The following is a 13,532-nucleotide window of genomic DNA, read 5'->3' as shown; positions in this document are numbered from 1 at the left end:
TCTTATACAAGGTCACAAGCAGATACAAAACATGTGTTTGGGTCACAAGAGTTCGAAGAGAAGACTGTCTGGATAACAAGTGCACTATGTCATAGTAACAATTTGTAGCTTGCTGGATCACCCGTGATTTCAAGGTTGGTTGGACATGCAGTGGAGTGCAGACTTGTTGCTCACAGGCCTACAGAATATAGGAGATAGGGAGGGAATCTGAGCAGCTGTCGATTGAGCTAAGTTATCTTCCGATTTGAAGAGTACCTCAATTTGTTTTTCAGTGAAGTCTTTACCTTCTTATCTCTTTGCACCACTTGACTCAGTGATTGTGCAATGCTATTTCGTCTGGAGTTCAAAAGTACAATTAATATCAGTTGCATACTCCCCTCTACCCTTCTCACTGTTCATACAGTAGGCTGTGTGTATTATGTTCCCCCATATATTCACCTAACTTTATTTCAGTCAAGTCACATTTATCACATTAAGCTTTTGTGGTCAGACTGTGCAGTATTTGACACTTACATTTCACACCGTTCTTTCTAATAAACGCTCTCATCAAAGGTGCATGGAGTTTAAGGAAGTGAGTGCACAGGGATCAGTCAGTTTTATCAGTCAATTTCACACTTAAGTTGTCACAGAGCAGTCATCATAGATAAAGAAAGTAACACCTGCAGTCCCTGTGTGAAATTGGATAGCTGATGCATAACAATTGAGATAATTGGTTAAACAATTTGCAAAATACAAACTGGTCCAACACTCACACGAACTGACTCTATTTCTTCCTGTCTAGTTATATTTATCTGGAAGTTGGGTCGCCTAATAGTCGTGAAACTAAACGTGTGCTGTGCCTAATTCTAATACCATCTAGTTTGAATGAACTTGATTTACCTCAGCATACACAGGCGATCCTACAACACACGCGCACGACTTCACCCACTCCCCAAACCAGTTTAAAAGAGTCGTTAATAATTTAATGCAATCCTGTAACTGTCATTTGATATGCAATAATACATTAATAGATTTGTAATAATTCTGTTGTGTGCCTGTCTGCTCTTCAAAGCCGTTCACTGTCCCCTAGCTCCGCCCTCTCTGTACCTTGTGACAACAACAACTCATCCACAGAGCGGAGCTGCACTTTTCAGCTCATTTTCCTCCTGTCATTCCTGCTTCTATCTTTGATCATTGTCCCACCGCGCGAACCCAAATCTCACTCAACACGTCTTTTCAGCATCTCTTTCTACTCCCCAACTCGTCAGAGGAGATACACTCCCGTGGATTCTTTCGTTTGATTTTCTCGACAGCGGGACTTTTTTTTGCAGGACTGGGGTTTATACTTTGAACTTCGTCTACTCTTCCCTAGGTGACCATGGCCGTACCGGCTACTCTGATTCCACCAACCCCGCTAGTCCCACCGCCTCAGATGTCAACTCCGTCAGCGACCACCTCCCCGCCGTCGACAACTTCATCCCCGTCTCCATCTATGGCCCCCTCCGGACAGAACCTGTTCCGATCAGAGCTGCTTGCCACCAGCAGCCCGGGCATCCCTACCCCGACCGGAACTCTGCCCAGCAAGCCCGTATATTCGACTCCGTCGCCTGTTGAAAACACCCCGCAGAACAACGAGTGTAAAATGGTAGAGTTACGGGGTGCTAAAGTGGCGTCTTTCACCGTGGACGGCAGCGAACTCATCTGTCTTCCCCAGGCATTCGACCTTTTTCTCAAGCACCTGGTAGGCGGGCTGCACACGGTCTACACCAAGCTGAAGCGGCTGGAGATCACGCCGGTTGTGTGCAATGTTGAGCAGGTTCGCATCCTCAGAGGGCTCGGCGCCATCCAGCCTGGAGTCAACCGCTGCAAACTCATCTCCAGAAAAGACTTCGAGACTCTCTACAACGACTGCACCAATGCGAGGTGAGTGGAGAGGGAGATATGTTGTAGGGTAAATTGTAGATATCATAATTACGCTCTGTATTTGCGTCAAGGCGCAAGGGGGAGGAAGGGGGAGACATTTTTCCTTTTTGTAAGTCTTTCTTAGAAATATCATGAAGGTGTAATTAGGCATGTTTTTCATGCTTGTTTTGTTTCAGTTTTGCAAATTTGACTAATGCACATATAAACACACACGGAGATGTGAGTGGATGCGGGCAAACTAGGCCTATCACACACGGACATGGGAAGTGCGCGTCGCACAAAAAAAGTTTTTTCAAGTTTATGCCATGTGGATAAGACAACGGTAAAGTGCTTGTGCCTCTGAACTTGCTCAATCGAAACAGACTGTGAACAGTGGTCATTAAAAAGTAGGCTACATGTGGCATGCACTACCAAGACTCATCTCTACTTAATTTTTTAATGACTTTGACAAATAATTAGGCAATGGTTAGATAGCCGTCCTTGCCATTGGGACAAAAACAATTTAATGTGGTGACTTGAATTTTAAAAACACTTATTGGGACATTTGTGTGATGAAATTAAATAACGATGTATTTTATTTCTGTGGAATTTCAAACATATTTCAATATTATTTACTTTTAAAACCTCTTAAAATATACTTTATACAAAAGTATATTATTTGTACATACAACATAGACAATCTAACATAAACATGTGATTTTTAAAAGTGAGGATTTTTTTTTGCATAATGTTTAAAAGTAAACAAATTAATATCAGAAACGTTCCAGTTATCTTCATGTATAACCCTCATTACAAAACACAGTATTTTCCAAAAAAGGGTGATTTTAAATGCTAAAAGATTTAGTTGGGAATTGAAATGAGATTAAAAGCCATTTTAGTGTCCTTTAGCCATATGCTTTGATGTATTGCTCAGACTGATAGGACGAGTTCAGCCTGGTCAAATATGCCATCTAATCTGTCATTATGATTGATTCAATATTGATCTCCTTTCCTAAAATGAGCTGAAGATGCAAATAGCACTTACACCAGTGGGTCTGGTGTAAGTCCCGATCAAACAGATACATAATTCAGGTAAAAGGCTAAATGTAGCTTGCACAAACACATACACACACATTGTGTTTTTAAGGTTTCTGCAAACAAATTAGCTAGCCATTTTTTTTGGGGGGGGGGGGGACACATCCACTGCTAACATTTAAGCAGTACGATTCGAGATAATTGGCAGGTGTATATCCTAACATTGTACAGTATAATATTAAAATAGTGAAGTATGAATTGAGTATTTCTGTTCAAAAAATGTATGGTGTTAAATAAATATTTAAGGCATCAAATACACACAATTGTTACACCAATTGTTTTCCCTATACTCTGCTCACTGTTTGTATCCACCTTTCATCTGTTTGTAGCCGGTACTTGAAAAACAATGCTTGGGTGCATCAATTGACTGTAGCAGCATTAACATGGGGGCAGATAAAAATAAAAAAAAATCAAAGGATCTAGAGAAAGTAAAACCAAATACAGGCCCCTGTGGTGACTCCTCTCCTCTCCTCTCCTCTTGCGGTACTGCTCAGGTGACAGAGTATGTGTTTGAACTCTCTAGGTTGTCAATGGGGGGATGGCCGGTGCTGGGGTTAAAGGATAATGCAGTGCCTCGCGTCGCTTTAATGATGCTAAAGTGCTGGGCTATTACAGCCACACAGAGAGGACTGTAATTGTCTCTGAAAGCAGCCAGGTTTTCCTGATGTCGGCCTGAAATCAATCACTCAGACCCGACCTGCCTCCATAAGCCTTCCCTGCCTCCCCTGCTTCTACTCCTTTGCTTCCCTGCCACCCCATACTGTCTCTACTCCCCTGCATCCCTGTCACCTCAGCCTGTCTCTACACCTATGCCCTCCCCATTTGGTGACTTACACCCTGGAACATTCCGGAATCATCTGTCTACTTACAAAGAGGGGTAGAGTCATCTTTATACAAGGTGACATTTTCTCAACTCCACTTTGCTGTGATGTTTACTAAGTAGCCTGTCAAATTCAGCTGTCTGAAAGTGATTACAAATCTCATTCATCAGATTATTTTCAAAATTATCTTAACGCAGAGCTGAAAGGTTTATACAAAACTCTTGTTCCGTAGGCTGGTGTAAGTATTTCTACTTCATATTGTGGCTCTCTACAATGACTCCTGGTCTTTTATACACTGGCGTTGTGAAGACAATGAAGGCTATAATTCTGCTGTACAATAGTCCCAGTGTTTCAAAGGGTTCTGCCTACTTTTTGGCCCTATTTGGACACACCAACAGCACTCTCATTTGACACTTAGTGTGAAAAGCAGTGCTCTGCCTGTGTGGATCCTGCTGGTCTAGTTGTCAAATTGTTGTTTATGAATATAAATGGTATGTTATTGTATGTGAAGCCAAAATGATGCCTGTTATAATGTTTAAATTGTCCAAAACAAACAACTGGGCATTGGAACGAAACCTTAAGATTCCTTATCTGTTGTTGTGTAATACTCTTGTCTGTATTATATACTATACACTCACGTCAAAAGGATCTCATCATTCGACTTATATTAAAGTGGCCGCATCCCGGCTCTCTTCTCCACTCTCCCCCTCCTCCCACTCTTACCTTCTCTTCCACTCTCATTGTCCCTTTGCTCCTCTCCCCTCCTCTCACTGCTGTTCTGTTGGTGTTCACTCCACCTCTCTCTCCTCCCTCTTCCTACTCCTGTTCTCTGTCTCTCTCTCTCTCTCTGTCTCTCTCTGTCTCTCTCTGTCTCTGTCTCTCTCTCTCTCTCTCTCTCTCTCTCTCTCTCTCTCTCTCTCTCTCTCTCTCTCTCTCTCTCTCTCTCTCTCTCCTGTTCTCAAGCCAGTTCCTAAGTCCCTCGTCTTTCTGCTCCCTCTGCACCTCTAAATCCCACCGCTGGCTAGTGTGCCCCGACCAGCCCATCCCCAAGCAGGACGGAGAGGGCTCTCACAACCGTGTGACACTTGAACTCTCTGCGAGGTTATTATAACAAGGGAGGGAGGGTGGGGGGCGGTGCGCTGATATCGCATATCTCTCATTGGCGGGTTGAGTCAAAGCTGGGCTATCCGGTGTAGGGGCAAGAAATGCAGCAGTTAATTGACAATCATTGTCTACCCCTGAAGGTTAACCACACGCCCCAGACAACTCTGTGCCGCTGGGAACTGCTACTCTATTCACTTAACACGCCCTCTTTAAATAGATTTCTCCCTCCTTTCAGTCAAATGCTTCCTTCCCTGAACTGTGAAGTGTGAGGGTGTCTATAGTGAAATGGCTTTGAGGTTAAAGGAACGTTTTGTTATTGGAGCAATACTGTATTTGCTCTGCGACATCACCTCCTCCCTTTTTTATTTTGCCATGTTTACGGGTAAACACACATATTTGCAAATTATGGTAATTGTTTTGTTTAGCTCTCAGTGTGAGCTGCCACAATAGGTGCCAGCTTGTCTCTCTCTTTTTTCTTTCTTTTTCTATCTCTCACTCCATTGCTCTCTATCTCTCTCTCTTCCTCTTTCTCTCTCCTCTCTGCTCAGCTCTCTTCTAATATATTTGTTTTCAACAAGGCATGGCTGTGTTTACAGGTACTCAGGGGAGATTTCTGGATCCCATTCAAATCATTCCCAGTCAGAGTGGGTGCTAAGATACCCGTCACCCGGCAACCACATCCAAGAGGGAGCTGAGGCGATAATAACTTCAAAAACAGAGTGACAGATGCCTGATTAGAGAGAAAGAGAGAGAAAGAAGAAGAGAGAGCGAGAGTGTGTGTGTGAGAGAGAGACAAATAGAAAGAGAAAGGAGAGAGAAAGCATAGAGGATGGCTTGTTAAGAACACAAATTTATTCAGGTACTTTTCTGAAAGTCAAATCGACATTTACTGTATGTTTGTCTCTGTGTTTGTACGGGGGATTGGTGTTTTTTCTGTTCTCTTCACTTAGTAGTCAGACAGAGAGCTGTGTGTAATTAGATTAGATACTATACATGTGCTCAAATCAACTGTGCAAATGGCAGATGGCAGCTAGGTGATCGGCAAACAAATAATCTCCTTCAAAATCACAATAGTTTTATTGAGTGGAAATTCAGACAACTGGAACAAGTTCAAATAGTTGGAGTTTAACTGTATTTTTCCTATGCCTGCAGAACAGTCTTTGAACATTCAGAAAATAAATATTTATGATAAAGATTTATTATAAATAAAGTGTTTGTATAATTTCACCAGTGTAATTTTAAATGGAGGCATAGTTTCATGTAGTATTTGGCTAATGGCATTGTAGAATGCAGTGGTTATTTGCATGGCAAAGTGGTGTGGATTGTTAATTTGCCTTGTGGATAAACTGTCCAAACTCCACTTGGATTTGCATACTTTTACTGTGCGAACGTTAGAATAAGGATCCCACCTTCAGTATTTGACACACGCTTCAAAACAGGCCTCCAAAAATCAACCAATAGCTAGTGAAATACTTCAGCTTTTTCAAAGGATGTCTCCTTTTTGTAATGAGGCTGAGATTTTACTGACAACCAAATCCAAAAAATAAAATTAAACTATGAACTGGATTAAACTAGATCTGTCAACAGTCATAGTACTCATCAAATTCACACCTGGGACTGATCCGTTAGTTGTAGAACGAACGCACTGCATTATGGATAATTTTGATTCCTGAGATCTGATTGGTTGAGCCAGTGTCTTGCCTCTGTCCCGTCTGTGGGCTCCTTCGCATTACAGGCCGTTTAAAAAGCGTGGCGGAAGTGACTGGTGCCTGGGCCAGGATGTTAACCACTAGTGACAGAAGTTAGAGGCAGAGCAGATGAGATATCCTGATTGGAGAAGGAATCCAGGCCCCTCGACTGGCTCTGTCTAATATGGTCACGTAGATAAATTGATTTTCCTCCGAAATTAATTAATTTTTCATATAGCCCAAAGCTGGAGTTTAAAAAGAGTGCGCACTTGCTGGTTTCCTATTTTCCCCCTCCTTTTTTAAAGAGTTATTGCCTAATCATATTAATACTTTTGCCCCAAGGATGAAAAGATAATTGTACAAATGCATTTGGAAATATGTATCACTGAGTATTTATGATTAAATTATGCAAATAACTTGGGTCCTATATCCTTGGTGAGCCCAGATTGTCTAATTAGGATTGATATGGCGAAAAGATGTTGGGGAATCTGAATACAAGCATGTCCAAAGAGCAGAAAATTGAAAATGACAAGGCTAGAATCCTTAAAAAGTGTGTAGTCGTTTTTTTTCCCCCGTCTTCTTCTTCTTCTCTGTCTAATTCGGCATAGCTGTAGCGGGAGTTAATTCTCCTCCGCTTCATTTCTCGTCTGAGTTGACAGGAAAAAAGAATCCATCAGGGAAGCAATCTCAGATGGGATTCCACAAATTTCCTCCACTTGTTTTTTTCCCCTCTCCCTCACCCTCTCTTCATTTTCATAGAGGCTGGCTATCAGGGATGGATCTTCCCCTGAGTAAACACAGCCATGTTTTTCCTGCAGTAGCCATGTTTATGGAGTCGATATAAAGGACTACTCCTCAATAATTGGAGTATAATATGGAAGGAATGTCATTGGACAAAAAGGGCCTTTGTGAGGCTCTGGAATTCCATGAAGTACTGACGTCTAGATAAGTAGGTCTCCCTTATTTTGGTAGAACATGGGCATTTTGTTGTTTAGGTAAAATTCTTGGTGTTGAATTAGATGTGGTGTGGTTTAATTGCCCCCGTCCTTCCCCATGAGATGACAGGGTGGTGGTGGGGCTCTTTTCATTAAGTTGAGGACTTGACAAGATCCCGCTGTTACCCTCTCATAACACCACTCAACAGCCAACTGTGTAACAGACTGACTGACCAAATGTCCTCCATATTGATAGCTAATAACATGCTAATCCACACTGCTAATCTGGTTTTACTCGCATCCGTTAATGCAAATATGGTTTTCCGGTGTTAAACCCTGGACAAAACCAACACAATAATGGTTTTAGATTTGAAATGTCTGTTTTGCAACAGATTTCTGTCTCTCGGGGCCGAGTGGTATAGCAACAGGAGGAGAAACCAGAGAAGAAGTGACAGCAATGACTCTCTCTTCTTCTGTTGTTTGCGTCAGAGCTGGCTCCAGTGCCTCCAACAGTATCTATTAAATGTCTGATTGTTATCTAATCTTTACCTGGCTCTCACTGGAGAAGCCCTGGAGCTAATGACACTCGAGACTAACGCCACATTCTATGGCTGTTCAAAGCACCTGCTCGCTCAATACCTTCTGACGAAACGCCCAGGAAAAGTGAAAGAAAGGGTGCCCAAAAGCTATTTTAGTGAAGAAGAAGAAGAAGAACTGTGGTAACCGCAGGAACAGTTCAGTCCGTCAATTTAGCTGGATTGAATTATAACTAACTCCTTATCTAAATGTTGCTGCGGTTGCTTGGGATGATTTCCTATAGAGACAGCTGGCAGGGGACTTGTCTGCTGTATGTGTCTGGCTCTGGAACTAGAAAGACTCCCTGAGGTTAGATGCAGATACACATCAATTAGATCATAACCGCCACGTACAGATAGAAAATTAGACAAATGGCAGAAACAAAAAGCATGTGGAGAGTTGGTGCAATGGAAAAACAGCAGTCAAACTACAAGTCCTGCTAGCCATATGCACTACCCTACATGCAATTAGATCCCCATCCCAAAATTTGTCAAACGTATTTTTTGATACGATGGAACAGGAATTTAAGGTGATAACTTCCGCAATGAGGGACATATTCTACCCAGAATGGAGAGCCACACCCAATAACCCCTTGCTGCTTCCTGGCAACCCAGATCACCTGTAACACATCTGAACTGGGTATCCATAACACCGGATCACCTGTAACACATCTGAACTGGGTATCCATAACACCAGATCACCTGTAACACATCTGAACTGGGTATCCATAACACCAGATCACCTGTAACACATCTGAACTGGGTATCCATAACACCAGATCACCTGTAACACATCTGAACTGGGTATCCATAACACCAGATCACCTGTAACACATCTGAACTGGGTATCCATAACACCAGATCACCTGTAACACATCTGAACTGGGTATCCATAACACCGGATCAACACATTTCTATCGAGCGCTGACATCTCTCTCTGACACCCCCCCCCCCCCCCCCCCTGCAGTTTTAGCTCGGCCAATGAATCTGTGTGAGCTCAGCAGAGAATCTGTTGGGTACAGGGTCCCTCGCCCCCCCCCCCCCACTGCCAGACTCAAATGTCAGCATTTCTCCCTGATGTTTTGGTGAAAGCGTCCGCGGCGCCCGCCTGTTACTAACCCCCGGCCATTAGAGAGTGACAGTCAGGTCTACAGAGACAGGGAAGCAGGGACATGTATCGCTGCGTCAAGCCCACCATGATAGCCAATCAGATAGCAGTAAGCCGAGTAGTTCACACCTGGTTGGATGTACAGTAAATACCTGGGAACAATGATAGGAGATATTTGGATCAAATTGTGTTTCCGATTTGAGGGGTCGCTGGAAACATTTTCTCATGTGTTCGGTGGTGGGGGTCGAGTAAAGTTTACAGTAAAATAAAAATTAAGTGAACAAAGGGGTAGGGAAATAACAACATGTAATTGTGTTTACAGTAAGTATGGTTTAGAGGTTTAGATGGCATAATATACTAATATCTACTGCTGGTTTCTTGGTAGATTCCACAGTAATGCAGACAAAAACTGGTCTAGGATAACAAACTGCTCTTGGCTAAAATGGTCTGTCCAAATACATTAACCCTGTGTGACTTTTACATTATGACTGTGGTGCAGAGTGTTTGTGTGCGTGGGTGTGTGTGTGTGTGTGTGTGTGTGGAGGGAGACACACACACAGAGAGAGAATAAGAGAGAGACTCAAACAACTTCACATATGAATGGTCTTCTTTGAAAAGGAGGATGAATTGAGTCAAGCTGACATAGCATGCCAATAAGCTTTGTCTCATTCCCAATGCAGTATTCATTTGTGCCACAGAGAGATTTATTGCATGATTGACAATTATGAGAGGGTGACCTAGTTCTTTGTAATGGAACAAAAAATGTTTTTCATCAGATGCCATTGCTGTCTGTTTGCATTGTGTGAACCTCCCTGCTAAAGAATAAGGATGGTCTCCGTGCAGTAAAATGTTTTTTGCCCCCCACAACTATTCAAACTCATGCATTATTCTAATGGCTTTATATATATAGCATAGAATCGTCATCCAGCATGTCTGAAAGAAGATTTTCCTTCCCCATTAGGCAATCAGAGCTATCCGAGTGGATAATGCAGTGGTGACATTCTTTATGAATGCCCTTCAGTTCCAGAATCTTTACGTGCTAAAGAATCATGTTTTTCCTTTTTTTCGCCACTTGGTATTCTGTATCTGGATTTAAACTTCTGTCCATCTAAACCTCTCAGTCTCTCTGGTCTAAACCATCAACCAGTCCTGCTCTATACGATTTTCTGATCTAAGCAAATGACTAGGCGCCCATTTTGTGACATTGTTATTTCCAGAAAGCCTCTTTTAATAGCTGCTAATATCTTGTGATTCCTGTATGGTTAATATAAAAGGTCTACTCTTCCTCTATCGCTGCCCCCCCCCCCCCCCCTTTTCTCTGTGCCTAGTGGAGCCTAAATTACTATGAGAGTGAGTAGGAAGACGGCTTCTCTTGGGACTCCTGGTTGACTGGCCCCACAAATGATACAAGCCAGGGTTTAGTTGGGAGTTAATATCCTGCAAAATTGTCCTGCGCGGCCCGGAAGAATGTGGATGATTAAATGACACAAGCATATCAAAAACATTTCTCTCACACTAGTGGGTGTTAAGTGTCGCGCCGGTGCAGTCTGTCTCCCAAGGTTACCATTAAAGACGAAAGAGTATTCTGGGGAAGTGGGCGTTATTGAGGTTTGTGTGTGTGTGTGTGTGTCTCTCTCTGTGTGAGAGTGAGACATATTGCTCAGCGTCCTGTTTAAGGGGTAATAATATCCCAATAGGTTTTCAGTGTCCCACCCGAAGGCAGAGAAGACATATAGTAATGTTGTCTGAGCACACTCACCTGAGAGCTTGTACAACAAGTTATATGGTGGTGGTTGCCAGCTATATTGTTTGGGTATCTATAATGCAGGGGTAGAGCATTATAGGTACATGTTTAAGGCCATAGTGGAGTCAGATGGTTGAGCGGTGAGGGAGTCGGGCTAGTAATCAGAAGGTTGCCGGATTGATTCCCAGCTGTGCAAAATACATTGTGTACTTGGTCAAGGCACTTCACCCTACTTGCCTCGGGGCGAATGTCCCTGTACTTACTGTAAGTCGCTCTGGACAAGAGCGTCTAGTAAATGTCTATAGCGTTGACTAACTACATTGTAGGTGTAGATTTTGTAGTAGAAGTCAGTGGTAGCTTTGTTGTTTTTCTCTTCTTAAAGGCCTAGCCACATGGTAACAACTAGAACAACTTCTTAAATGACAATTTAAATGAGACGTTCATCTCCACAAACAGCACTCAATTAGTCAAAATGTCTTGAGACAAGCAACTGTTTTAGGGGGATATGGGGCTTAGAGGCAGAGTTGTAGAATTTTGTTCCAACTCATTTACGTGGAGAAGTGTAAACCTACACTACAGGAAGCACGTTGATCATATTAAGTTACATTTAGGCAGCATGGAAATAATTGTGCTTGCTGCTGCCTGGCTTCCCCCTGCAGTTAAATTGTTTGTATTTATTGTGTTCAACCAGCTTTATTGACAGAGGAAGATATATCAGCAGGTTGAGATGCAACACTCCTGAGACAATTCAACTTTGGGAATCTGTGATGTTAGCTGATCTGTTGTAGCTAATCGAGCTCACTGTTTTACCACATATTCTTTTCTTTCTATGGATACAATGCACCGTTTTAACTTTGTGAGATGAAAGGGAGGGTTATGAGGCCAGACGTCTTTCTCCTGGCCTTTGAAATGCTTCTGTAGGAATGTGAGACAATAAGAGAAATTCAGATCAAACAACAGTTTGATCTGCGCTTGAACCCTGAGAAAGAGGAACACACTGTGAATCTCTCACTTTTAATTGTGCTCAGAAGGACACATTTTTGCGCAAAAAGAAAGACCTTTTACTGGTATCTCTGCGATAGTGGCTAGCTCTTCAAATAGGAATGTGTTTGAACAAAGTCGTATTTCCTGTATAAATATATCAATTGTATAATTTCCTTTAGCGCTTATGTCTTCTTTTACATGTTGCAGGCTGTGAAAATTCTGTGGGGCTAGGACTATATGTACTTGTGTGTTTCTGTGTATATTTGTGTATTATATAATCTGTCCTTGACAACGAAACCTTTTATGCAGCTGTGTCACTTGCTATTCTGGCAGTGGCATTCCAGATAGGCTAATATTATTTCAATTGATGTTGTGCCCAAGAGGGGCTCTTAAAATGCATGATTAGACAAACCAAACCTCAATGAACTGGACAGAGTTTGTCTACCAGGGACGTAAAACAATCTTACAACGAGAAGGCTTTTGGGAAACCCAACCCAAGTAGAATTGTTATCGGACCAAACCACGATGCAATGCAATAGACCACTCATTATGACTTCTACTGCCTGATGTTACTCTGAAGTTGATAATGAATGCTGCGTCTACAGTGTATCAGTTCAGGGTCAAGACAATAGAAGTTTCTAACAGATAGCTGCATCGAAATGACAAGCTTGTTCTTAAACAAAGTACTGAAGATAGAGAGGGCATGCCTATTTGGCGCTTGTCAACTCATCTCGACAAAGTAAAGATGTAGAATGACAGTGACCATGGAACATTCCTAAAGGATCTTTTTTTCACTGAATGTAAATGTTTGGGAATTTTTGGAACGACCACAGTAGCAGCTCGATAAGGTGTGGTTTATTCAAGGTCCTTGCAAAGAGAACAGGGCTTAAAATGCCTAAGGCCAGGGAGGCCATGGTTAAAGGAGGTCTAAGGTTACGAGGGGTTTCGGGTTTGGAAGTCTAGTTTTCAGGAAGGAGGCTGAGGTGTAGGAAGGCCGAAGTTTAGGGGAAGTCAAGTTTTAGGGAGGCCTAGGTACAGGTAAGTCTATGTTCACGAGGTTCAGGCCTAAAGAGGCCTAAGGTTAGGGAGACGCAGGGTTAGGAAGGCCGAGGTTCACGGAGACTGAGGGTCAGGGAGGTGTAAGGTTTAGGAGGTCCAGGTCTGGGCCCTGACCTGCCTGACTACTTCTGAGCATTGTTGTCTCAGCAGGAAGACATCAGTTGGTTCAACAGAGGGGTGAAGGTCAGGTCTGGTCAGGATGAATGAAGGAAGGGGGGGCGGGGGATGAGAAGGGGGAGGCAAGAGGCGAAAAAGGACAAGGAACGCTGATAGAGGAGAAGCTAGATGAGGACAAGAGGGACGGAGGAGAAGGAAGAGGGGGAAGAGGAGGAGAAAAAGATTAGCCGGCCTCACCCGTGGGTCATTGTGTTCACAGGCCGCACCACTTCCACTGGCCCTAGTAGCCGGGGAAAGGTCAAGACCAGAGACAGGGCTAAGCCTATTAGACACCCAGTCCTCCACCGTAGCCCCCTGGCCAACAGAACCCCCTCTCTTCTTAACACAGGGGAAGATGAGTTCCAGACCACTGCTGTTATTC

The 13,532-nt window shown here is 43.0% G+C and overlaps 1 protein-coding gene across 4 annotated transcripts in view; it reads left to right on the top strand.

Annotated features, from left to right (window-relative positions):
- The first annotated feature begins 641 nt into the window (after positions 1-641).
- Positions 642-13,532, top strand: part of dachd (dachshund d) — a 96,545-nt gene continuing 83,654 nt past the window's right edge. Inside the window, exon 1 of one of the 4 annotated variants that reach the window (XM_084689323.1) lies at positions 642-1,902. In XM_084689323.1, the coding sequence (XP_084545449.1) occupies positions 1,358-1,902 (545 nt within the window). In that variant the 5' untranslated portion in view covers positions 642-1,357. The remainder of the gene's footprint in view (positions 1,903-13,532) is intronic. The other 3 variants (XM_084689325.1, XM_084689324.1, XM_084689326.1) reach the window with 3 other exon arrangements.

The sequence above is a fragment of the Hypomesus nipponensis genome, chromosome 23, assembly GCF_054491055.1.
Source record: "Hypomesus nipponensis isolate SF chromosome 23, ASM5449105v1, whole genome shotgun sequence".
NCBI classification, from domain to species: domain Eukaryota; kingdom Metazoa; phylum Chordata; class Actinopteri; order Osmeriformes; family Osmeridae; genus Hypomesus; species Hypomesus nipponensis.
This window is presented reverse-complemented; position numbering and strand designations above follow the sequence as displayed.